The sequence below is a fragment of the Mesoplodon densirostris genome, chromosome 13 (assembly GCF_025265405.1).
Source record: "Mesoplodon densirostris isolate mMesDen1 chromosome 13, mMesDen1 primary haplotype, whole genome shotgun sequence".
Classification (NCBI taxonomy): Eukaryota; Metazoa; Chordata; class Mammalia; order Artiodactyla; family Ziphiidae; genus Mesoplodon; species Mesoplodon densirostris.
In genome coordinates, this window is record NC_082673.1 from 55,865,520 (window position 1) to 55,890,798 (window position 25,279).

At 47.3% G+C, this 25,279-nt stretch overlaps 1 protein-coding gene across 3 annotated transcripts in view; it reads left to right on the forward strand.

The window, feature by feature from the left end:
* Positions 1–25,279, forward strand: part of MATN2 (matrilin 2) — a 156,124-nt gene that overhangs the window by 36,490 nt on the left and 94,355 nt on the right. For all 3 annotated transcript variants that reach the window (XM_060115607.1, XM_060115606.1, XM_060115608.1), the window contains exon 3: positions 16,430–16,999. In XM_060115607.1, coding sequence (XP_059971590.1) covers positions 16,430–16,999 — 570 coding nt within the window. The remainder of the gene's footprint in view (positions 1–16,429; positions 17,000–25,279) is intronic.

Genomic DNA, 25,279 nt, shown 5'->3' on the forward strand with positions numbered 1-25,279 from the left:
TAACCACTGCACCACCAGGGAAGTCCACCTCTCTAGGTATTTTAAGCAGAAAGGGATTTTATACAGGGACTTAGGTGCTTGCATAATTAATGGAAAGGGTGAAGGAGTGGAAGTTCAGGGCCATCACCTAAGAACCCATTGCTGGGATCAGGATGCTGTTGCTGCCGTAACTACATCTGTGAAGCTGGTGAGCAGACACTAGAACACCGAGTCTGTGTTTCTACCACCTTACTTGCCAGCAGAAACAGGCTTCACCTCACTTCCTCCTTTGTGAGTGTATGAACTTGGTGTTACCGAATTCTCACCCAGGACCCTAGCTGCAAGGGAGTCAGTGAAATGTGCTTCTTGTCTTTTTAACGTCTGCAGTACAGGAAGGCTCATAAAAAGAGGTGGGAGTTCATGCTGAGTGCTAACTGACCTTCAATCAACAGTTATTTCCTTTGAATATTCAATTAACTAGGGAGAGAAATAACAGTAGAGGAGTTGGACACCCAAGAGGGATGAGTTGGAAGGGGCCAACTGCTGACCTAAGCTTTCTGCTCTACCAGCTGAAAGTCCTTCAGGTAGACCCACTCCAGGGTTAGATAACAAAGGGGCAGAAACTCAACTCCTAAAGACAAAGGAGTTGTCTTTAAATTCTCCCTGGTCAGTGCTTTGTGACCACCTAGAGGGAGGGTGGGAGGGAGAGAGAGGCAAGAGGGAAGAGGTATGGGAACATATGTATATGTATAACTGATTCACTTTGTTATAAAGCAGAAACTAACACACCATTGTAAAGCAATTATACTCCAATAAAGATGTTAAAAAATAGGAAGTAATAAATTCTCCCTGGTACCTTCTCTATAGTATATACATAGGGGACAATCATTTATACCTGAGACCATGCTGGGAACTCCAGTGGGAGGGGCTTTGGGTTGGGCCAGGGATGGAGAAGAGTGAAGTCTGGGCTGAATCAGGAGCCCTTAGAATGTGCCCTAAAAGAGGATGGGCCCATTTAAAACCCTTCCGTGGCTCCCCATGGGCTCCTTAATGGAGTCCAAACTTCTCAGTAGGAGGTACATGCAGCCCTCCCTGTCATTCCCATCCTGTCCTTTAAGATCCAGCCATAGCACCCTACCTGCATTACCCATGCACATGGCACCCTACTCTGTTCTGGCCTCTAGGCCTTTGCTCATGCCAACCCTTTGCCTAAAATGCCCAACCCAACTCTGCCTGGCCAATACCTGCTCATCCTTTAATAATGGAATAATATTTTAAGACAATATAATGTGGTACCCTTCAGCTTCTTTAGGAATCTTCCCACCCATCATCCCGGGATCGTGCTCTCCTCCAGGCTCTAGTTGCACTTGACTTTTATGAATCTTATGAAGCTGTCTTCTCTACAAGGTTGTAAGCGTCTCCTGGGCTGAGATTGGTTCTTGTGCTGTATCCCCAGCACCTGGCACAGAGAGGAGGGTTCTACAGTGTTTGCGTAACTCAACCAAACCGAAATGGTGAAACTTTTCCTTGGCTGGTACAGGTCTGTGGAAGCTTCTGCCCCTGCCTCTGTGTGTGCCTGCACCCCTCCCCTTCCAGGGAAGAGCTACAAGACTGCATCTAGCAAGGCCTCTTCCTCGTGGCCCTCACCCCTCCCCAGCCCGACCCTATTGCTATTCACAGGTCTCTGCTCTGCGCCTGACTTCCATCTGGACACTCAGAAAGCAGATGAGGCAATTGTCCAATGTATTGATTTAAAATGCTCCTGTGGGTGAAATGCCAGTTTGCTTTCTAAAAGCCACCTACACTCTTTTTCACTTTGCAGAAAGGAGAGATCACCTGTTTCCCAGTACTTTCTGTACTGTCTTGTATTGGGGGATGGGTTGTGCGTGTGTGTGCGTGTGTGTGTGTGTGTGTGTGTAGATTACAATTTTAAGATATGAGTCATTTCTCAATTTGAGGAAGGAAGAAAGCTGGTGAGAAGGGTTTTGATAGAGAATACCAAACTGATTCTGTATCTGTTCAGTCAGCTCAGTGAATTTTAAAACCATCGACCATTTCAGGGCTTCTTTATCCTTCTTTTCTCAATTAAGAGAAAGCTTGTTTGTAGGCACACTGAGAGTAGGTGTGAGGGGCATTTTTTTTTAAGCGAAACTTTAGCAAACTGCTTTACCTTGCAAGGAAGTTCAATTCATTGGAAACTTTTTTCTCCAGGGCTAAACTGGGGAAGCTTTCTCTGTGGCTCCCTCGCAAAGAAAATTGTCCAGGGTTCTGGAAACCACAGTTGTCGAACTTCATACGATGTCTCTTTTCTTTTAGCTCATGTAAGAGTTATGAGAGGAGACTGGTGTGATGTGGCATGTTTTTTCTTTCTTCTCTTTTTCTTTTCCATTTTGCTGGCTAGTTGGGGCGTACTCCCTGAGGGCCTTAGAGAGCTGCGTTCCTAAAGGAATTTATGAGGGTCAGCAGGGACAAAGGAAATTTGAGCTGGTGTCCACCCAGGATCCCTCAGGGCGCCACTGGCCCTTGTCTCTGGTTTATGGAGCACCATTGCTAACCAAAGATGCAGGCTCATTCACCAGAACCTTCTTTTAAATAAAAACAAAACCCAAAACAAACTCATTGTGACATTGGCGAGTATATTTTGCATAAAAACTTCCCAGTGTGGATCTCCACGAGCAGACAGAATCCATCCTGCAAGTCTCTCTCCCACCACAGCCTTCTCTTTCTGCCCTGCAGGGGTTCCCCTTGGTTTTGGTTAACGTGTACACAGGTCAAATCTGACAGTAAGTTTCAGTGCTTGCCTGTGAACTCTGGTTCTGCTTGTAGGTGTCGGAAAGGAGTTAATAGAATGAAGGTTGACATTCAGACCGTATCTCGGGTGTTCATGAGGGGAGCACATAAGTGGTATCAACTGGCATTCAGAGCAGTTGTGGGTGGGAAGGAGATCACAGAAATCATCTCCGTCTGGATGTACATCGTTGCTTTCGTTCTCAGTAATCGGCCAAGAGATAGAGATGTGTTTGCTCTGTACCTCTGCTGGATTCATGCCTCCTTGTTCATCAGTGCAGTCTCTACTGACCTTTGTGACGGAGGGTTCAGCTGTTCTGGCTATAAGCGTATGTTATGCTTCCTGAATAGTAATTCATTTTCCCTGCCTCGTTCTGCAGCCATCTGCACGCTCGTGTCACTGCCTGCCTGGGCTGTAAGCCGCCTAAGGCCAGGCCCGGCATCCTCTGGGTGGCAACAGCCCCACAGCACCAGCACTGTACAGACAGACCTCGTTTTCTTGGGTTTTGCTTTTGTTGTGCTTCGCAGGTACTTTGTTTTCCACAAATTAAAGGTCTGTGGCAGCCCCGCATCAAACAAGACCATTGGTGCCGTTTTTCCAACGCATTTGCTCACTTTGTGTCTCTGTGTCACGTTTTGGTAATTCTTGCAGTATTTCCGGCTTTTTCATTGTTATTCCATCCGTTACGATGATCTGTGATCGTTGATCTTTGATATTCTATTGCGAAAAGGTTACAACTTGCCGAAGGCTCAGATGATGGCGGGCATTTTTTAGCGATAAAGTATTTTTAAATTAAGGTAAATTAACGTACACTTTTTTAGACATAACGCTATCGCACGCTTCATAGGCTACAGTATAGTGTACACATAACTTTTATACGCGCTGGGAAACCAGAAAGCTCGCGTGACTCGCGCTATGGCGATATTTGCTCTACTGCGGTCGTCTGGGACCGAACCTGCAGCTCCTCTGAGATGTGCCTATATTTTGCCCATAGTGCCTTCGGTTCACTGCCTTCTATGTGCAGCCCTGAGCCAGGCATCCGTGAGATGAGGATGCGCGAGGCCCACTCGCGACCTCAGAGGTTTGCCGTATGGTTTGGTGGGCTTGCAGGCCAGCACATACGGAATTTGTGGGGTGACGTCACTGCACATTGTTCCTGGTTGCGTTACTCTCATCACTGCCTGGGGGTGCGGAAGGCAGTTGTGGACTCGAGTAGGTGCAGCGGCTGCGCGCGTAGGTATCAGGAAGAACTCAGTAAAATAAAGGTGAAGCTCTGGGGCCGAAGGCACTGGCCCAGGGCAGAGGGTGAAGAGGACTTGGCACTTGGGGGAGTGTGTCTTGAGTTGAGCTTTAACTCCTGAGTCTCGTTCAAGTCTCTGCCGTTGGCCCTCCCAGATATTAACTGGGGTTTAATGTGTTAACTGGTGACTGGGAGAGTAAGTTCATAAGCCTCTCCTCTGGGACGTTCTTCTGTTCAGAGGAGACACTTCACACTAGGTCACCTGCTGGGAAACGGGGGCTAAAAATGCAGGTACTAGAATCAGACTGGCTTGGATGTGAAATCCCTGTCTCGTACCACTCATACTCCCCACGCCAGTGAACTTGTCATTTAGCCTCTCTAAGCCTCAGTGCCCTCATCTGTAAGTTGGAAGTAATAATGGTGCCTACCTTGTTCATTTTCTGAACCTAATCAAAAGCCAGGACACAGCTGACCTACACATGATCTGACAATGGACCAGATGTGGATCAGAACCCATGAGAGAATCCAGGATGTAAGGTTTCCATATTTACAAGGTCTCTCCTGGTCTTGCGGAGGAGGGTGCTGAGACACAGGAAGGGGTCTCTTCTGGACTCTTGCTCTGTGGCCTCTTTGATGGTCTCTCAGGCTCCCATGCCCCTTGGGATAGAGTCTTCCGATTTGTCACACCTATGAATCATCTGGAACAGTTGTCTAAGTGCAGATTCGCGGGCCTCAGCCTCAAAGACTCTAATTCACTGGGTCGAGGGTGCTGCCCAGGATTCATCATTTTAAGTAAGTACCCCCAGGCGTTTCTGACGTCACCAGGACATTGAGGATCCCCACTGTGGGCTGTTTTTATTGTACCTCCACTGACGAGCTCCCCTAGCCCACTCTGGCTCGTGGAGGGGTATGTGCAACTTCTCCCTTCTTTGCCCTCCTACCCCTCCCATCACATAGGCACCCTGAAGGAAAGAAGCCAAGACCCTACTGAGCATCTACGCGTGTTGCACTCTGCTGGCTACTAGGGATTCATAGAAGACACTACATGTGGCCGGTAGCCCCATACATGAGATGCTGGTAGAAGAATGCTCAGACGTAGGTGACCACAGGGCCAAGGCTTCAGCTGAGGAGGCAGCGGGGAGAGGATGGCGTGTAGGGAACTACAAACCGTTAGCTATCACTGAGGTGTAAGATATAGGGCAGGGAGTGGTGGGTGGGTCCAAGAGGCTAACGAGTTCATTAGTTCATTCTCCCATGACCTTGCTGTCAGTGACCCTTAGGATGGTGGCTTTTGAAGAAATTGCTTTGACAAGACAGCATCCTGGGCTCATTTATCCTGAGAACTCACAGCTGCCAAGTTGAGCTACTGTGACTCTGATGAAACTCACCAAAATATTTCGTCATCGGAAAGTTCTGCTATGAAGAGGGGAAGGATAAGGTCCATTTGTGGAGAGAGTCTCTCTACTCTCCCAGGCCAGGAAAACCATCGGAGAGATGATGGGGCATGAAGGCCTGGGGGGCTCTAATGGGAGTGAGTGGAGAGAATGTCTGGCTGGCAAATTGGTTTTGTTTCTCAGGCCCCCTCCAGGCACTGGGGGGGTGGGAAGGGGATGGGGGATGCTGTGCCCAGAGGACCCCTGTGGCTGAGCTTTGATTCTGAGGCTGGGATTGATTAGCGGGGGTGGGGGGGGTTGGTGTCTCACAGATGCTGGAGTTGGGGGTCTCAGGGCCGGCGTGCAAGGCTTGGGATTTGCTGTCCTGGCTCGAGATTTTATCATGTGCCTAGCTGTCAATCCAGATGTCTCCTTTCTGTGGTTTATACAGTTGATTTTTTGAACCTTATGTTCAGGGCTTGACATTTATACCACTTAGATTTCCTCTTGTTCGTTTTTTTTTTCTTTTTTAACATCTTTATTGGAGTATAATTGGTCTACAATGGTGTGTTAGTTTCTGCTTTATAACAAAGTGAATCAGTTATACATATAAATATGTTCCCATATCTCCTCCCTCTTGCATCTCCCTCCCTCCCACCCTCCCTATCCCACCGTCTGGGTGGCCACAAAGCACCAAGCTGATCTCCCTGTGCCATGCGGCTGCTTCCCACTAGCTATCTGTTTTACATTTGGTAGTGTATGTATGTCCGTGCCACTCTCTCACTTCGTCCCAGCTTACCCTTCCCTCCTCTTGTTAGTTTTGACTCATTATTCCAGCCCTCAGAACTCCTTTCTGGTCCTGACTCTGTTATTCAGCTTTTTAGCGATTCCTTCCAGCATCGTGTGTAGTGGTGTAGTGAGAACCACAAATGCCCCCAGAATTTGGAAAACTGTCTGGAAAATGTTACCAAGTGGGAACTGATTTTCTAATGTGTCTACGATATGTCTTAGATCCCATTAAGAAGTCCAGGGTGTATCCATGATATAATATAATCAACTTTTCAGGCCACTCCCCAGGGGTTCTTTAGGAAGATGTGAGTGGAGCATGACTGATTCAGAGGAAGCCATAGCTCATCATCTGCATTGTAAAACAGCTGGCGTGAGGTAATGCAGTAGCCAGCAACCGACTAAGAAGGTAATTAGAGGGGGAAGAATTGAAATGTGGTCCTTTCAGCCCTGGCCAAGGACCATGGCACCCTAGTCAAGAGCCCTAAATACAGGGGAGTTGCAGGTTAAGTCGCGTTGGAGGCAAAAATCAAAGGTACTCCAAATTGCCTCTGAAATATCCATGAGATCACCTGTAAATCACAGGGCTGGTCATAGTCTAGAGGCACATGGGGATGGAACACATGAGGTAGCCACGGGGGCCACATCTCAGGCGTCTGTGAGCACAGGCTCATTGAGTGTGATGGTGGGTGTTACGCGGTAGTCTTTTCTCTCAGTCAGTCTGTCTGTCTTTGTTAGGCCCATATAGTTCAATACACGTAAACCAGTTGCTTAAGGGATGCAATTTCCTTGAATTCTGATGTGCTATTTTATATTCTTATAGTGGAGGATACATACCACTTGTACAATTTGAGGAGACTATTTCTTTTCTTTTTTTATAAATTTATTTATTTAATTATTTTATTTTTGGCTGTGTTGGGTCTTTGTTGCTGCGCGCGGGCTTTCTCTAGTTGCGGCGAGCGGGGGCTACTCTTTGTTGCGGTGCGTGGGCTTCTCACTGTGGTGGCTTCTCTTGTGGCTCATGGGCTCTAGGCGCGTGGGCTTCAGTAGTTGTGGCTCACAGGCTTCAGTAGCTGTGGCTCGAAGGCTCTAGAGCGCAGGCTCGGTAGTTGTGGCACACGGGCTTAGTTGCTCCGCGGCATGTGGGATCTTCCCGGACCAGGGCTCGAACCCGTGTCCCCAGCATTGGCAGGCAGATTCTTAACCCACTGCGCCACCAGGGAAGCCCGAGGAGACTCTTTCTTAGGAAATTTCTATTTCCTTTGCTCTGACCCCATGCCCAGTAGCAGCCTTCCATCATAAGTGTGACTTTATCTAAAAGTTCATGTGCAGGCCATCGACGTGGCCACCCTTATTATTTCTCATTGAATAGTAGTAAGTTAGCACTAATTATCAGATAATGTCTCAAAAGTATGATTAGCTAACTTACCTTTATTCAGTTTCTTAGAAGTAGATAAAATTGAGTACTTCAACCTTTGTGGTAGAGCCCCAGACTCTAAAACCAGGTTGGCAAAATGATTCCATTTCATTGTCTGTAGGTACTTGCAGGGCAGTGTTGAAAGGATCCTGAGGCTGAGTCCAGGCTGAGTGGGAGAGGGTGGGAATTGATTCATAATGTCTGCCAGGGACAAGGTAAAAAAAAAGGGGGACATTGCTAATCCTGCCCTGGAGCCTGGGTACCCACACCCAGAGGTAGTCAGCCATGCTCTCCCTTTCTCTCTGAGCATTCTACTTATCTTTTTAGTCTGCCTATTTTATTGTATCCTGTTATTATGTGTCTGTATGCCTGCTGTTAACAACTGGGAGTCTTCCTTCGTTATATTCCCAGAGCCTGACACACAATAGGTTCTCACTAAATATTTGTTCAAAGATTGGCTTTAGGGCTTCCCTGGTGGCTCAGTGGTTGAGAGTCCGCCTGCCAATGCAGGGGACACGGGTTCGTGCCCCGGTCCGGGAAGATCCCACATGCCGCGGAGCGGCTGGGCCCGTGGGCCGTGACCGCTGAGCCTGTGCGTCCAGAGCCTGTGCTCCACAACGGGAGAGGCCACAACAGTGAGAGGCCCGCGTACCGCAAAATAAATAAATAAATAAATAAATAAAGATTGGCTTTATTTAACTGTTCTACCTAACTGGTCTAAGTATGTGGAATCTGCATTTCTTCCTCATTGGAGTCAATTATTTGTCTTGCTGAGATCCTAACTAGAGATTTCCTCTGATTCTCCTGATCTGTCCTAGCTAGGAGTAAAGACACAAATTGTGCATGCTTTTTTTCCCTTCTCAGTCTCCTGCTGGCTCAACATCATCAAGTTCTCCCTACCGCCACCCCTGCTTTCTGTAATCATAAAACTGCTTTTCTCCCTTTGAAACTCTTGGTGAGCTAGTTTTTTCTCTGTCCCTTTATGACCTTTGAATCATGTTCCAAAGTGTTTCTGGTCACTCTTAGGGAATTAAAGAAACCCCTCTGGTTAGTCCTAGTTGCAAAACGAGTTTTAGCTCTCGGCTCCTTGCCACTTTCTCCAACGTTACTCTTGTCATACTTCTTGGTGATTTCAGTATCCACATGAATGATGCCTCCTTTGGGGGATCATTACTGGAGTATTCGTGTCCTCCACCATATCTCAGCCATTTACCTCTCTTACTATATTCCTGACCCTGTGATTAGAATAACTGCAGTCCCTTCCTCATCTCAACTTAAACCTCCTGTTTCCCCAGCTAACCCCTTCTAGGATTCAACAATCCTGTGACCTCATCTGGACTTTCAATCCACTGGCCCTGCTGCTTTTTCTCTGTCCTTTACCCCTTCCTGTCTTCTACTTCCTGCTCCCCCAGTTTAATTCCAGAGGAAATCTTTATAGTCGTTCTGTTGCCTGCCTTGGTCACTCTCCTGACTCATCACTCTCGCTTGGCTAAATGACAACCCTGGTTATATCATCTTCGGCCTGCTGCTCCCGTGTTCCTGTGCAGCTGAGTGTAGCCGGAGCAAGACACACCACATGCTATCGGTATCCCTTCAGTCTCATGCTCACCACCCTCAAGTTGGCCTTTAATGTCACCTGGAAATCACACTTCAGTCCCCTCGTCCATCCACTCTTGCACTGTCCTAGAAATTATTCCATTTTTCCCCCTTATATCATTATATTTTTCCCAGTTCTTTTTTTAAAGTGTCCACAAACCATCTACTTGTGGGAATTTTGCTGGGAATTGTTAGGAAGCATCACATCTTCTGAAATCCATTTCCCTTCTCCACCCCACCCTGGGCATTTGCCTGTTGTCCAGATCATGTTTCTCCTGTTCCATCAACGATCAGTGATCCACTTTCTGTCACACCTGTCCCATTCTTCTGTCTCCCCCAGGGCCCTGCTTCTACGAATCTCACAGTAGGCAAGTTAAGTGCATGAGAATGTGAACCACTAACAGCCTCATGTGCTGAGCCGCTGCTATTCAGAGAGGCAAGCATCTGTTTTCATCATTTTATTAAATCTTAAAAAAATACAAATAGGCATTTAGCAGGGGAGAAGCAGTTGGCAGGAGACAGGCAATTTTGAGCCATAGCTTTCAGGCCCTGATTCCAGGGAAGGAAAGAATTGACCCCCAGAGAGCCAGTGCAGTTCTGGTGCATCTTGAGTGTGCTGGGAAAGGCAGGTCTAAAAGGACAGAATCCTTTCTGAGCATTGCTTGGTGGTTAAGAGTGTGGGCTACGAAGCCAGAGAAGATGAGTTCAGATCCGGGCTCCTCCTAAGTATGAGGCCCTGAGCTAGATATCTAACCTTTCTAGACTCATTGTTCTCATCTGTAAAATGCTAAGTTGGGTGTGAAGAATAAATAAGCCATCCCATGTAAAAGTACTCTGAACAAGGCCAGGTACTTATTAAGTGCTCAATAAACAGTAGCTATAAATTATTATTATATTCTCTTTTGAGTATCCCGATAGCCCTGTGAGGTATTATTATTCTCATTTCGCAGAAGAAGAGGCTGAGGGTCAAAGAGGTGAAGGAGAGGTTTAAGACCACATGGACAGAAAGTGGCATTGGCTGGGCTTGCCCTGAGGTCATAGGACTCTGCTGCTGTTTCACTGAGCATTTCAGAGCCCCTTTCAGTCTCTGGATGAAATTATTTTACCCTTGTTATCAAGGTTCACATACCTTCCTTCTCCAAACATGCCCTGACCTCTCCAGGCAGATAGTACCAAATATTTACTGTACAATTACACGGCCATAATTAAATTGAGCTGCAGCAAGGGAGACCAATCAGCAACAAATCTACAATCCTGAGAGGAAGGGAATAGTTCCAAGGCTGCACGTTGTAATCCTGCTGGGGTGGGAATGTTGCTTAAAATTGTTCTGGCTCAGGTTCACCTTCTCTGCAGGGGGAAGAGACACTTGTTTGCCCATTGAGTAGGCTGTAGAGTCAAGCTGACAGAACTGGAAGTGCTGTTCACAAGGCTCAGACCGTTACTCTTTTGGTTCAAGGGATGACTTTTTTTGTGTGTGTGTGTGGCCTCTCACTGTTGTGGCCTCTCCCGTTGCGGAGCACAGGCTCCGGACGCACAGGCTTAGCGGCCATGGCTCATTGGCCCAGCCTCTCCGCGGCATGTGAGATCTTCCCGGACCAGGGCACGAACCCGCGTCCCCTGCATCGGCAGGAGGACTCTCGACCACTGCGCCACCAGGGAAGCCCTAGGGGATGACGTTTTTATGATGTGCCCAGAAACCCTCTTCCAACTGCTGTGGAAAGTCTGTTGTGAGGGGCGAGAAGGAAGATCGTGTGTGTTCTTCTCACAGGCTGAGACAGGGAGGGAGGCTGTTTATCAGAACGAGTATGTGAAAGGAACACGCACAGAGGAGAGTCCATTTTCTGGAAACATCTCTCAGCAGTCCCCGTGTGGAGAAACTGTGAGGCAAATATTTCAGAATGTCCCCAAGTATTTACAAAGCTTGTATTGTAATGCCAGCAGTATTGAGAGTTTTCCCCGATGCCCACCTTGACATGGGGGAAAGGCACCAGGATGGTCCCAGGTCTGACCCTAATGAGCCATGAGGCCTCGTGGAGATAGAGTCACCTCCCTGGGCCTCAGTTTCCCCTTCTGTAAAGTGAGTAACTTGGACTCTATTTATGTTTTGTTTGTTTTTTATTTATTTACTTTTTTACATCTTTATTGGAGTATAATTGCTTTACAATGGTGTGTTAGTTTCTGCTTTATAACAAAGTGAATCAGTTATACATATACATATGTTCCCATATCTCTTCCCTCTTGCGTCTCCCTCCCTCCCACCCTTCCTATGCCACCCCTCTAGGTGGTCACAAAGCACGGAGCTGATCTCCCTGTGCTATGTGACTGCTTCCCACTAGCTATCTGTTTTACGTTTGGTAGTATATATATGTCCATGCCTCTCTCTTGCTTTGTCACAGCTTACCCTTCCCCCTCCCCATATTCTCAAGTCCATTCTCTAGTAGGTCTGTGTCTTTATTCCTGCTTGGACTCTATTTAGACCCTCCAGCTCTAAGATTTTATTAGTCTGTGAGTCCACGGACCAGAAGTTCAAAAGTGGCTATGCTCCCTCATAAAATGGCAAAGATTTGGGTCCTAGAATCTGTGACTCTGTTAGCAGGACCCAGAGACCTGCTCTAGCACTTTTTGACTTTGTGGTTTTAATCCACCTCCTTGAATTGCCTGCTCTGACTCAGTCCCTTCCACCTGAAACCTTGCTCCACCACCCAGAATTCCATTTAACTCCACAGATGTTGACTGAAGACTTACTGGATTCCCACCGCATGGCTATAGAGATGATTAGTTCCCCACGTTGGGGAATTCACAGTGAGATATGAGGTCAAGACTTGCCAGAACTTCGTTTCTCCGGAAATCTCTCTAGTTCCTAAACTAGTGGTTTCTCAGAGTGTGGTCCTTGGGCCAGTGGCATCAACTTCACCCAGGAACTTGCTAGAAATGCACATTTTCAGGTGCCAGCCTAGACCTACAGAATCAGAAACTCTGGAAGTGAGGCCCACTGACCTGAGTTTTTAACAAGTCCTCCCAGGAACTGGGAGGCACCTCGAGTTTGAGAACCACGGAACTGGCCCTTTCAGGGACAAGCTGAAGAGCTGTGGTTCTGAGCTCTCGACGGACCCGAGGAGACATCCTGAAGAAACTCAGTCGCTTGGGCTGCCAGGACTCGTCGTTTTCAACTCACAATCACTGCTCTCTGGAGGTTCCCTCCAACTCCATTTCGAACCTCTGTGGTGTTTTTGTAAATGCCAAGCATTGTGGAAACTCCCCATTTGTTTTGATGGGAACTAATCCAGTTGAGCACATACTTCCCCATGGAACTTCCAGGCTTCCCTTTAAATTGATTGTGATGCTTCCTGGGATGCTGACACCATGACTAAGACCCACAGTAAGAATCCCAGTCGCAGACGACCCCCTGCTTCCAAAGATCGCCAGAGGAGGAGAGTTCTTAGGGAGCCAGTCTTCAGACTCTAACCCTCTCTCCCTTCCAAGGAGTCTTTCATTAATATCCTCCTCCGTGGCAGGGTCTGGGCTGGTTCCGGTCCTCCTGAGCAGGTGGAGATCATTGGGTTACATTTTCCCTGCATGAAGTTCCGACTGAAATGGGGGGCAGGTGGCTCCTGGAGTGGCCTCAGTCCTGGCCCGTGTCCTCTTTCCTGGGACCTGCAGGTCTGTCATGCTATGCTCTGGCCCGGGACCATCTGCTAGACCATAGACACCTTTGTGAAAATTAGAGAAAGGCACTCCCTCCAGGTGCCTCTCACGGTGGACGCAGCCCCTGAGGCTCAGGGCTAGCATGGATTTCAGGCCCCTCGCTTCCCTGGGCAGGTGCCTGTGTGCAGCACAAACTACACAGCAGCAGCAGCTCTGCCCCTCCCCAGCCTGGGCCTAGGAAGGTATGGACTGCGGGGGGCGGTGTGGGCTGAGCAGAGCCTGCATGTGCAGCTCCCACATATTGGGGGTTTCCACATGCTGGGCCCAAGGCTAAGCTCTTTACCCACAGCATTTCCTCAGATCCTCACAACCACCCAGTGAGGTGGGTGTTGGTATTGTCTCCATATAGGTTTTCTTTTTCTAAATTATAAGAGATTTTCCAACTCTCAGTGCCTTCATGTTCTCATCTGTCCAATGGGTATGGTACTCCTAGCTCTTAAGAGCTTATTCTGGAAATCAAATGAGACCATAGTGATGATGAAAGCTCTCTGGAGTAAAGATGTTAAAACACCCTGCAAATGTCAGGGTTGATATTGATCTTATCCCCGAGTCCTCAGAGGCAGTTTCTGGGAGCTCTGGTTTGAGAAACTCACCTTAAATTCACCCAGCCTCCAGTGTTATATGTGGGTGCCACAGAAGGTTGGCTTTCTGCCATGATGCTGGCATGCGGGCGTGCTTCCTCCCCTAAAACTGTTAGACTTGTGAGACTGCGATGGATCAGGTGTGTATGCAGGTGCTCAGGGGCGAATCACGACCTGGCAGGCCCGCGTGGATGGGATGACCCCACCCGCCTTTCCCACTTCTCATTTCAATGACTGGGTTCACTGCTTCATTTTTGGTTTTCTCCCTCTTTCTTGCAGCTGCAGTGATTGGGATTGAGGGCAAGCATTTGAGATCCCTTTTCTAATCCCTATCAAATCCGGATTTAGCAGTGGGAAGTCTGGGAAAGGGGGGTGGGGAGGGGCTGGAGGCCATAGCTCAGAACATCTGAGAAATCCCAACAGGAACGTCCAGCCTCCACCCTGTGAGGCCAGAGGCCTCTTATCTCATCCAATCTCACCCGCTTCCCAGAATGCCTTCTTGCTTGCGCGCTTGAGGAATGAGTACGGCGATTGTGGTGGTAAGGGGAGACCTGGACATTTGCCTTATTCCAATTTAACTGTGCCCTTTGTTGAAATGTTTCTTGGCCAGGTACCTTCTCCATTTACACTACTGCCCCCACCTCCCTCCCCTGACCACCCACCCCTGGTTGAGATTAAGTTTCTCTCTCAACCAGATTTGTGCAAAAATGGTCTGGATCATCCACCCTGCAAACCCTTGCCTGACTCAACTGTTTTTTGTGGGTTTTTTTTGGTTTTTTTAAAAAAACTGAGGTATAGTTGATGTACAGTATTTTATAAGTTACAGGTGTGCAACATAGTGATTCACAGTTTTTAAAGGTTATACTCCATTTATAGTCATAAAATATTGGCTCTATTCCCTGTGCTGTACAATATATCCTTGTAACTTATTCATTTTATACATAGTAGTTTGTACCTCTTTATCCCCTACCCCTATATTGCCCCTCCCCCTTCCCTCTCCCCACTGGTAACTACTAGTTTGTTCTCTACATATGTGAGTCTGTTTCTTTTTTGCTTTATTCACTGGTTTTATTTTTTTAGATTTCACATATAAATGATATCATACAGTATTTGCCTTTCTCTGTCTGACTTATTTCACTTAACATAATGCCCTCCAAGTCCATTCACATTGTTGAAAAGGGCAGAATTTCATTCTTTCTGTGGCTGAGTAGTATTCCAGTGTGTGTATGTGTGTGTATATATATATATATATATATACACACACACACCATATCTTCCTTATCCATTCATCTGTTGATGGACACTTAGGTTGCTTCCGTATCTTGGCAATTGTAAATAGAGTTGCAATGAACCTTGGGGTGCATATATCTTTTTGAATTAGTATTTCTGTTTTTATCAGATATATCCCCAGGAGTAGGATTGCTCGGTCATATGGTAGCTCTCTTTTTAGTTTTTTGAGGGACCTCCAGACTGTTCTCCATAGTGGCTACACCAGTTTACATTCCTACCAACGGTGTAGGAGGGGTCCCTTCTGTCCATATCCTCTCCACAAACTTCTGCCCCACTCAGTTGGCTTTTTATTACGTAACTTCCCTACAGAAGAGATACGTTACATAATATAATGCTAATCATATTATGCCCATCGCCCGTGGCATCGTGTACACATTTCAGTCTGAATTTAAAGTCATTTTGTAACTGGCTTCATGCTACCCCTCCAACTTAATTCCTATCCATAACTCCTAGCACGGCCTTCATCACTCGTTCTTTTATCCACTCTATTCATGCCATCTTGGGCTTTTGTTCATGTGTCTGTCTCCATGTGTTCCTTCTCTCAGTCCAAACACTATGCATCTGTAAAGCCAGCTTATGTCCCATCTGCTTGACTCCAGCCCACTGATATCCCTGTTCTTTGAACATCTAGTGTCAGCATCACATAGTTTCATACTAGTTATTCTTTCCTTGTTCCAGTAATTAAGTCTCCCCAGGTAGACTGTAAGCTCCTTGATTTGGGTCGCCCCCACCAGGTGTCTTCTTTTTTTATTATTATTAATTTATTTATTTATTTATTTTATTTTTGGCTGTGTTGGGTCTTCGTTGCTGCGCGCAGGCTTTCTCTAGTTGCAATGAGTGGCGGCTACTCTTGGTTGCGGTATGCGGGCCTCTCATTGCGGTGGCCTCTCCTGTTGCGGAGCACGGGCTCTAGGCTCGCAGGCTTCAGTAGTTGTGGCTCGTGGGCTCTAGAGCACAGGCTCAGTAGTTGTGGCACACGGGCTTAGCTGCTCCACGGCATGTGGGATCTTCCCGGGCCAGGGCTCGAACCCGTGTCCCCTGCATTGGCAGGCGGATTCTTAACCACTGCACCACCAGGGAAGCCCCCCCTAAGTGTCTTCTATACTCCCTGCAGTATCCAGCCAAGCCTATGTGCTGTGCAGTAAATAATAAAGTAAGTTTGACCCTGCTCAGGTGTTTGCCCACCTGAAAACTGCATTGATGACTTTCTAGAAACTGAAGTTCATTTATCTTGTAAAAAGAAATAGTATCTTTGTTGCCAATACCCATGATCACCCAGTCATGCACATATACACCCTTACAACCTTCCCAAGGGGGGGAAGAAAAACAATGAAGATGGCAGGTTTGAAAGGTGATCCCTGGCCCTAGGATTTCCAACCTGCACTGGGTCCTTAACACTCTTCTTTTCTTTCCTTTCCTTTTCTTTATTTTTAATTGAAGTATATTTGATTTACAATATCGTGTTAGTTTCAGGTATACAGCACAGTGATTCAGTTATACATATATATGTATATTTAACTTCTTCAGATTCTTTTCCCTTATACATGATTACAAAATATTGAGTAGAGTTCCCTGTGCTATACAGTGGACTCTTGTTGGTTCTCTATTTTATATATAGTCGTGTGTTTATGCTTAACACTCTTCTGATGCGTTTGCCCTCCCCTCTTTCCCCAGAGAGCTCCTGTGAGAACAAGCGGGCAGACGTGGTCTTCATCATTGACAGTTCCCGCAGTGTCAACAGCCACGACTATGCAAAGGTCAAGGAGTTCATCGTGGACATCTTGCAGTTCTTGGACATTGGCCCTGACGTCACCCGTGTGGGCCTGCTCCAATATGGCAGCACCGTCAAGAACGAGTTCTCCCTCAAGACCTTCAAGAGGAAGTCCGAGGTGGAGCATGCCGTCAGGAGGATGCGGCATCTGTCCACGGGCACCATGACGGGGCTGGCCATCCAGTACGCCCTGAACATCGCATTCTCAGAAGCAGAGGGTGCCCGGCCACTGAGGGAGAACGTGCCGCGGGTCATAATGATTGTGACCGATGGGAGGCCCCAGGACTCGGTGGCCGAGGTAGCTGCAAAGGCCCGGGACACAGGCATCCTGATCTTTGCCATCGGTGTGGGCCAAGTGGACTTCAACACGCTGAAGGCCATTGGGAGCGAGCCCCACGAGGACCACGTCTTCCTGGTGGCCAACTTCAGCCAGATTGAGTCGCTGACCTCAGTGTTCCAGAACAAGTTGTGCAGTAAGTCCTGTTTCTCTGTGGCTCTTCTCAGGGGATCATTAGGATGAGTTCATTCATCTCCCAGTGTTCATTCTGTGCTAAACCGGTCCCAGGTACCGGGCTGGCAAGGGGTGTTTAGCAAAGGCCAAGGTAGACACAGTGCTCTTTTGGGGCTCACGCTCTGGCCAAGGAGACATATTAAGGGTGCAATTACACAAATACGTAAGTAACTGCAGTTGTAACACTGTAACGGAGGAAGAATTCAGGACAGGACCTGACCTAGGCCAGGGGGCTCAGGGAGATTTCCCTGAGGAAGGGACATTTACACTCAAACTGCAGAATGAGGAACAGTAGGTAGGGGGAGTTTTTCTCCAGCACATTGGCTTGCCCTGGCATTCCCTAGGTTGGAATTCATGAGTTGTAGTAAGCATGGGAATGGGAGGGCCAAAATAATAACATAACTTCTCCTTGGATGGTGTGGAATACTGAGCATTTTTGCCCCATGGTGGTGCTAGCAGTGGATGTTTTCTCAACTCAGAAAGAGGCCCAGTGTACGGGGAAGACCAAGACGTGCTCCTGGTACCTTCCTGCCTGGTAGGATGGCAGGTGCCTCCCGACTCTTCTGCAAGGACATGCCTCCCCAAGTCCTTGAGCTGCATTCTTCTGCTTTAAGGGTCTTCTTCCCCGTCTTGCTTTCTAACCCTGCCCTCCACAAGGCTTCTTTCACACTTTCTTGCCACACTCCTCCCACTTACCTCCAAGGCGAGCTCCTGCCTCAGCTTTCCCAGCAGGTCAACTCGCCCTCTCCCCAGTTTCCTGCTTCTGCCACCATCTTCTCGTCCTTTTCTCCTCCAGAAGGGCAGGGCGCCAGCCTGCCAACCCAGGCTCCACACTGGTCCCTGGAAATGGGAAGCAAGCCTCCTGACCTGGCAAACGGTGTCCAGTCCAGCTTTGCCCACCCCTATTGGCCCCTGACCCCTCCAACTGCCATGCTTCTTTGATGGGAAAATAAAAGCAAGTATCTCTTCTGAAATGACCAGTATTTCCCTGGAGTCTGCATGGAGAATGACCTTAAGGACCAGACTCATCTCCAACTTACCGGGAACAGGAACCTTTAGACCAGTTCTCAGAATGTGACAAAGCCTAGAAACACCCCCCACACACACCAACCTCCCCCAACCCTGTCAAAGCCTCAGGAAGGAAGTATGGTGTGCTTTTGACGTCTTTTAAAAAAATTCTCTGCTGAAAACTAACTTCAAAAAGCAGAGACCCCATTAATTCTTGACTCCAAAATCAAAAGTTTTACTTAAAAAATCAACGCCATGAAGGAAAAAGAAACTTCTGCTCTGCAATGTCACTTGGAAAACATTCAGAAGTGCCATTTCCCTGGCGCCGCAGAGGGGCTGGGTCTCTGTGGCGCGCCGTGGCCTGAGTCACCTGGAAAACTTCAGCCAGTAGAATGCACTGCAAACGTTTTTAAGGTTTACGACTTTCAATGACTTCTGCAGAATTTATATTCCCTCTTTCCTGGAAATAGTAAAAAAAGAAATTGGTTCTGTAACAGTTTTGACGTGTTTATTCAGTTGTCTTGGAAAAATGTTAATGGATGAGTTCTTTTATAAGCTCTCTGAATTGCTCAGCAAAGGGAAAGGTAATATGATGAGGCTGAGGATGTGGACTTATTCATAGAAGAACCTTCTCTGTGCTTTGTGGCCTGGCAGCAAAATTAAAAGGCAGCTTGGCTACTCCCGTTTTTGTAATCTTGAAGCCCTAAGAAAACATCAGTATTGTGCCATTCATTCATTCATTTGTTAGGGCCCGGGAACTGAATCACCCTTCCTGCCCCAGAGAAGACCAGCTCCTGTCTCTCCTCATCACAGGGCTGTGCTGAGCAGACTTGTCAACTGTCTTGGAAGGTGAAGGAGGCCCCGGGGCCTCTTCATCAGCTGTGCAGTAAGGATCGCAATAACTAACATTTACAAAGCACTTTCTCTTGTGTCTTCACACTTTATCCTCACGAAAATCTGGGGAGGCAGTACGACTCTATCCCTCCCGTTTACAGGACTGTAAACTTGTGACGTGAATTCCCAAGCAGCCAGGAGATGGTGGGTTCTACTTCCAAACCTCTTGCTCATTTCATTCCTCTTTGCATTGGGAGATAGAAATTCCTCTTTTAAGGTAAACAGTTTTCTGCAGGCAACCTCTGCAGTCCAGCCATGCTAGGCACACCAGCTCTGAGGTTGAAACTCACCTCGGAGTTTGATGGGAAGCCTTTGTGATGGGGAGGGGCAGACCGAGGTTTCAGTGACCCCACCTGCCAGATGTATAGACGCTGAGCAGATCTGTAAACTGGGGATTTTACCTGCGGAGAGTAGATGTGTGAACAGGCGTTATAAACTGTAGAGCCCCATTCAGTGTGCACCATGTTGTGTATGATTACGGTCAAACACACGGAGGACCAGCAGGGCAGGCAGATGGCCTCAGCTTTGACCTGCCCTCCAATCCTCAGACAACAGCGTCTACCATGTTGCAGATGGCAGTTCTCTGGGGTTTTGGAAGTCTCATTTGTTCCTTAAACATTTATGGAGCTACACTCTGAGAATAAGAGCCAATTTTGTCCTGGGCTAGGTACTTTCCAATATGTTATTTCATTGAATACTTATAACAGCCCTGTGAAGCAGGTACTATCATTATCCCATTTTACAGAAGTAGAAACTGGGGCTTAGAAAGGATAAGCGGCTTCAGGCGGCAGAGTTGGAGTCTCTCTGGCTTCAGAACTCTTACCCTCCACCTGCCGGGTCTGAGGGTTTCAGGCTGGTGGGAAGATGCTCTCATCACAGAGAAATGGGATGTTGGCTATATGAAGTATGCACTTCAGAGGCCTTGGGAAGTCACCTGGCACTGGGGGCCCTCTGATCAAAGAATGCCAGGGTCTGCCTAGGGAGTCCAGGAGAGCTTTAAAGAGATAATAATGATTATAACTAACACTTAATGATATTAATATGTGCATGTGCTGTTTTGCGCTATTAACGTATGTTAACTCATTTATTCTCACAACAAACCTGTGAAGTAGGTGCTGCTATAATTCCCATTTGACAGAAGAGGAAATAGAGACCCAGAGAAGTTCGGTAACTTGTCCAAGGTCACATAGCACTAAGTGGCAGAGTTGAGGTGTGAACCCAGGCATTCTGGCTCAGAACCTACATCTTAACTACTATGTGCTACACAGACTTGAAAGAGGAGTAAGGGGGACTTCCCTGGTGGCCCAGTGGTAAAGAATCCTCCTTACAATGCAGGGGATGCGGGTTCGATCCCTGGTCAGGGAACTAAGATCCCACATGCCGCCGAGCAGCTAAGCCTGTGTGCCGCAACTACTGAGCACACGCGCCTCAACTAGAGAACCTGCGTGCCGCAAAGTACAGAGCCCACGTGCCCTGGAGCCTGCGCGCCACAACTAGGCAAGAGGAAACCCGCACGCCACAACTAGAGAGAAGCCTGCACACCGCAACGAAAAGATCCCGCGTGCCTCAATGAAGATCCTGCGTGCTGCAACTAAGACCCGACGCAGCCAAAAGTAAATAAAATAAATATATAATAAATAAATCTTAAAAAAAAAAGAGAGAGAGAGTAGGAGTTTGCCGGCTAGAGATATGTAGGGAGGACGATTGCAGTAAGCCAGGAAAAGAATGATATTTTTAATAGTTTTTTCTATTTCATTTAAAAACAAAAACAAAAAAATGAGTCCAGAGTCTCTGTTAATTTCATGACCTGCTACAGAGACATAACCCACAGCTTGAGAAATGCTGATGAGAGGCTAGGCAGGGACGTGGAGGTCAAAGTGCACCTAGAGAAGGGATTTCAGAGGGAAGCTGAGCTGAGGCTCGTGTGCTTTTGGGCAGAACCAAAAAACGCTGCTGGATCTGTGGATCGGTGGGGACAGGGTATCTCCAGGAGCGATCAAGACAGGAACCTTTATCATACAATTAGGAAGAGATTAGGCTCTTGTGCTCACTGGCTGTGTGGCCGTGAACTCAGGCACAGCAGTGGCTTTGTACCCACAGGCAGTGAATTCCCACACCAGCCACAGCTGGGAGCAGGAGGGCTCCTGAGGTTGCATTCTCAGGCCACTCCGAGACCTCCAAGAGAATCTTAGAGGCCTCCTGTGAATGAGGCCCTGTCTACAAGATGACCAAAACCTACCCATCCTGGGGCCCACCATTTTTGCCACCCAGTGAGAGAGGACACTTGAATCTAGGGGCTGAAAAATGCATGTCTGTCCTGAGCCTTCTGATGACTTGCAACCTGGGCAGGGCTGCCTTTCTTTTTTCTTTCTGGCCGCACCAGGCAACTTGCGACACCTAGTTCCCCCACCAGGGATTGAACCCTCGCCCTCGGCAGTGAAAGCACAGAGTCCTAACCACTGGACTGCCAGGGAATTCCCAGGGCTGCTTTTACTTAACCTCTTGGTATCTGCTTTATCAGCTTAGCCTGGTATTTAAAGCCTGGAGGCTGGTTGTTCCTACCCTAAGAGCCTCATCCCGCCCAGGCCAGGCACAATAGAAGGCACTAACAGTGTTCCTAAGACACACCTCCCATCAACCAGCCCGGGTAAAGTCCACACTTACTGCAGCCCTTCAAGGCCCTGTTGCTAAGTGGGAGGCCAGATGGACTTCCACAGGCCTTGACTTTCCGTACCTAGTAATTGTTCCTTTCAAGACCCCCCGTCAGCCCACCACTCTTTTTTTTTTTTTTTTTTTTGCGGTACGCAGGCCTCTCACTGTTGTGGCCTCTCCCGTTGCAGAGCACAGGCTCCGGACGCGCAGGCTCAGTGGCCATGGCTCACGGGCCCAGCCGCTCCGCGGCATGTGGGATCTTCCCAGACCGGGTCACGAACCCGTGTCCCCTGCATCAGCAGGCGGACTCTCAACCACTGCGCCACCAGGGAAGCCCCCACCACTCTTTTGATCATTCATTTAGTCAATGACACATTCATTAATAAACATTTATTAACATTCAGATTGCCTGGTTAAAAATCCAATCCTGCCAAAGACTTAGTCTGCTGATGAGTGATTTCTTCCGCCGAATGCAAAGCCTGGACCCAGCTTCCACCTACAAGGCCTTCTGAGGTGTGAGACCACCTGCAGGTCGCCGTAGGAGGCAGGACTCTTGTGCCCCCTTCAGTCACATCATAAAGGCCTGCCCCACGGGAGGGCAAGGCATTGGGGCCAGATGCTCTCAGTATCACCGGTTCCTCATCTATAGAATTTTACAGGTGGAAAATTTTTATACTACCTTAGTAAAAATGTTTGGGATTCTTCTGGTTGAAAGTAATAGAAATTCAACTTGAACTAGCTTTAGAAGGGTGGATTGTGTTATATTACTCATGGAAATAAGGAGACGCTTAGTGAATGACAGCTTTGCTTTCTCTCCATCCCCACTCTGCTTCTCCTTGGACTTCTCTGGTCCAGGGGCAGAGAGCATGCACCCTGTCAGCCCCCAGATATGCTTGCCCTCGGTATAAACCCCCTTTTCCTCAATTCTAGTGGCTAAATGCCAAGAAAAGACTCTGACTGTCAGACCCTGAACACCCAACAGTGGCCAGGAGAGGGGCTACCTCACACCAACACAGCCGCTCCCCCAGTCAGCACGCATTTGGAATGAGAAGGAAGGCAGCTTCTAGAAAATAATTAAGTGTCTGTACTGAAGGTGCCTGGACATCATACATGTGTTTATTCTACAGGTAAAGAAATAAGCCAAAAAGAGCTATTCAACTTACATGAACTTCCCTCACTTGTTCGAGGCAGAAGGGACCCAGAGCACCTGTCTTCTGGCTTCTAACCCAGTGCTCTTTCCAGTACACCAAGTTTCTGGTTTCAGTTTCTTTTGGGGCACGTGGGACAGTCTCCTGGTTCCAATTTCTTTTATCATACATGGCCAAGACAAGCCTTAGTAACAAGCTGTCACTCCAAAACCCTATGCAATAGTTCTTTTAATTTCCCTATTTGACAGGTGAAGAAAGTGGAGTTCAGAGAAATTAAGTAATTCATTACAAGGTCATGGTGAAGCTCAGCTGTAGTCTTATTTCCAGAAGCCTTTCTCATCACCACTGCGCTGTCTGCTGCCCAGCAGGTATTTTCTCTGCCTCACATCTCCTGTCAAAATAATTATCTGTCAGGGTCTCGGTGAGAAGTCAGGCAGCAGACTCATTACTTGGGCCTCATGCCAGTGTATAACTGCTGTGTTGCTGGTTGTCTAGACTTTAGATTTTCTTCATTATGGAGGAAAATAGTGTCATGCTGAGAGTTGCATAAGAACGCCTCTGTGCCCGTGGGTAATTTGACTCCAGCAGCCTAGGAAAAGAAGAGAGCCTTCCAGGGTGCAAAGCAAATGCAAATTAAAAACAGGATAATGATTTTTCCCTCTTAACATGGTCAAAAACTTAATGTTTGGTAATCCTGAGTGCTGAAGTTTTGAGGAGGTGGGAATCATTACTCTCATGCATTGCTGGTATAAATTACCTTGCAAGACAGTGAGGTGATATCTATTTAAAGTAGGACCCAGGAACTTCCCTGTGGCGCAGTGGTTAAGAGTCTACCTGCCAATGCAGGGGACGTGGGTTCGAGCCCTGGTCTGGGAACATCCCACGTGCCGCAGGGCAACTAAGCCCGTGCGCCACAACTACTGAGCCCGCGTGCTGCAACTATTGAAGTCTGCGCGCCTAGAGCCTGTGCTCTGCAACAAGAGAAGCCACCGCAATGAGAAGCCTGCGCACCGCAACGCAGAGTAGACCCAGCTCGCCACGACTAGAGAAAGCCCATGCGCAGCAACGAAGACCCAACGCAGCCCAAAAAAAACAAAGTAGGACCCGGTCCTAGAGAAGCAACTGCACATGTGCTCAAGGAGATGTGTTTAAGAGGGTTCATCACAGCATTGGGAAAGCAAAACTGTGGACTGGTGGGGAAATGGCTAAATATAATGAAGACTAGTCATATGACCAATGGATAAAGCAATTAAAAGGAATGAACTAGATCAAATGTATTTGATCAAAGCTAAGGTGTATAGTTGATTCTCCTTGTTCTTGGTAATTACGTCCTATAACGTCATGGTGAACACTGACTGAAGTGGCAAGTACTGAACCACAGCTCCTAGGGGAAATACAGAGTTAGGTTCCTCGGAGCCTCTGGTCCGACATTGTTGTCAACTGATCGATACATAATCTTGTTTTATGTGTGTTTCTGTGTAAAGACACCTTCTTTATATATTGTTGATTCATTAGCATTGAATTCACAGCCAGCAGCACTATCACTCTTGCCCGAATGAAATTTATCAAACACACATTTTTCTCCATACGGCACATCATAGCTTCCTTGCACTTAGGAACACCAGACACACTTCACTTCAGCAAACACCAATACTCCAGCACCACACTTGGGGCCATTTTAAACAGCAAAATCATCAACAAAAAGCACAAAAATGCGAACAGTGTGGCACTTGAAAAGAATACTCATTCACAGTCTGAGAGCAGAAACAAGAATGCAGAGCATCATCTTGTTCAACCTCAGCTGGTGACCTAAATTTTTCATCCCTTGAGTGTGTCTACAAATGAAGATGAAAGCACTCTGATTCTTTAACACTGGACCACCAGGGAAGTCCCAGAAATTTTTTTTTAACATCTTTATTGGAGTATAATTGCTTTACAATGTTGTGTTAGTTTCTGCTTTATAACAAAGTGAATCAGCTATACGTATACATATATCCCCATATTCCCTCCCTCTTGCGTCTCCCTCCCACCCTCCCTATCCCACCCCTCTAGGTGGTCACAAAGCACCGAGCTGATCTCCCTGTCTTATGTGGCTGCTTCCCACTAGCTATCTGTTTTACATTTGGTAGTGTATATATGTCCATGCCACTCTCTCACTTCATCCCAGCTCACCCTTCCCCCTCCCCGTATCCTCAAGTCCATTCTCTATATCTGGGCCTTTATTCCTGTCCTGCCCCTAGGTTCTTCAGAACCATTTTTTTTAATTTTTAGATTCCATATATGTGTGTTAGCATATGGTATTTGTTTTTCTCTTTCTGACTTACTTCACTCTGTATAACAGACTCTAGATCCATCCAGAAATATTTTAAATTGAGACATAAAGATTATAGAAACATATGAGTGCATTTTTTAACTCCAAAAATTTTTATAATACTTTTGCCTATTAAAAAATTACATTACTCTAGGGATTTATGATCCTGAGAAACTGTTAATTCTTTACCACATCCTCATTTAACTAATAGCTTTTCCTCCAAACCCGC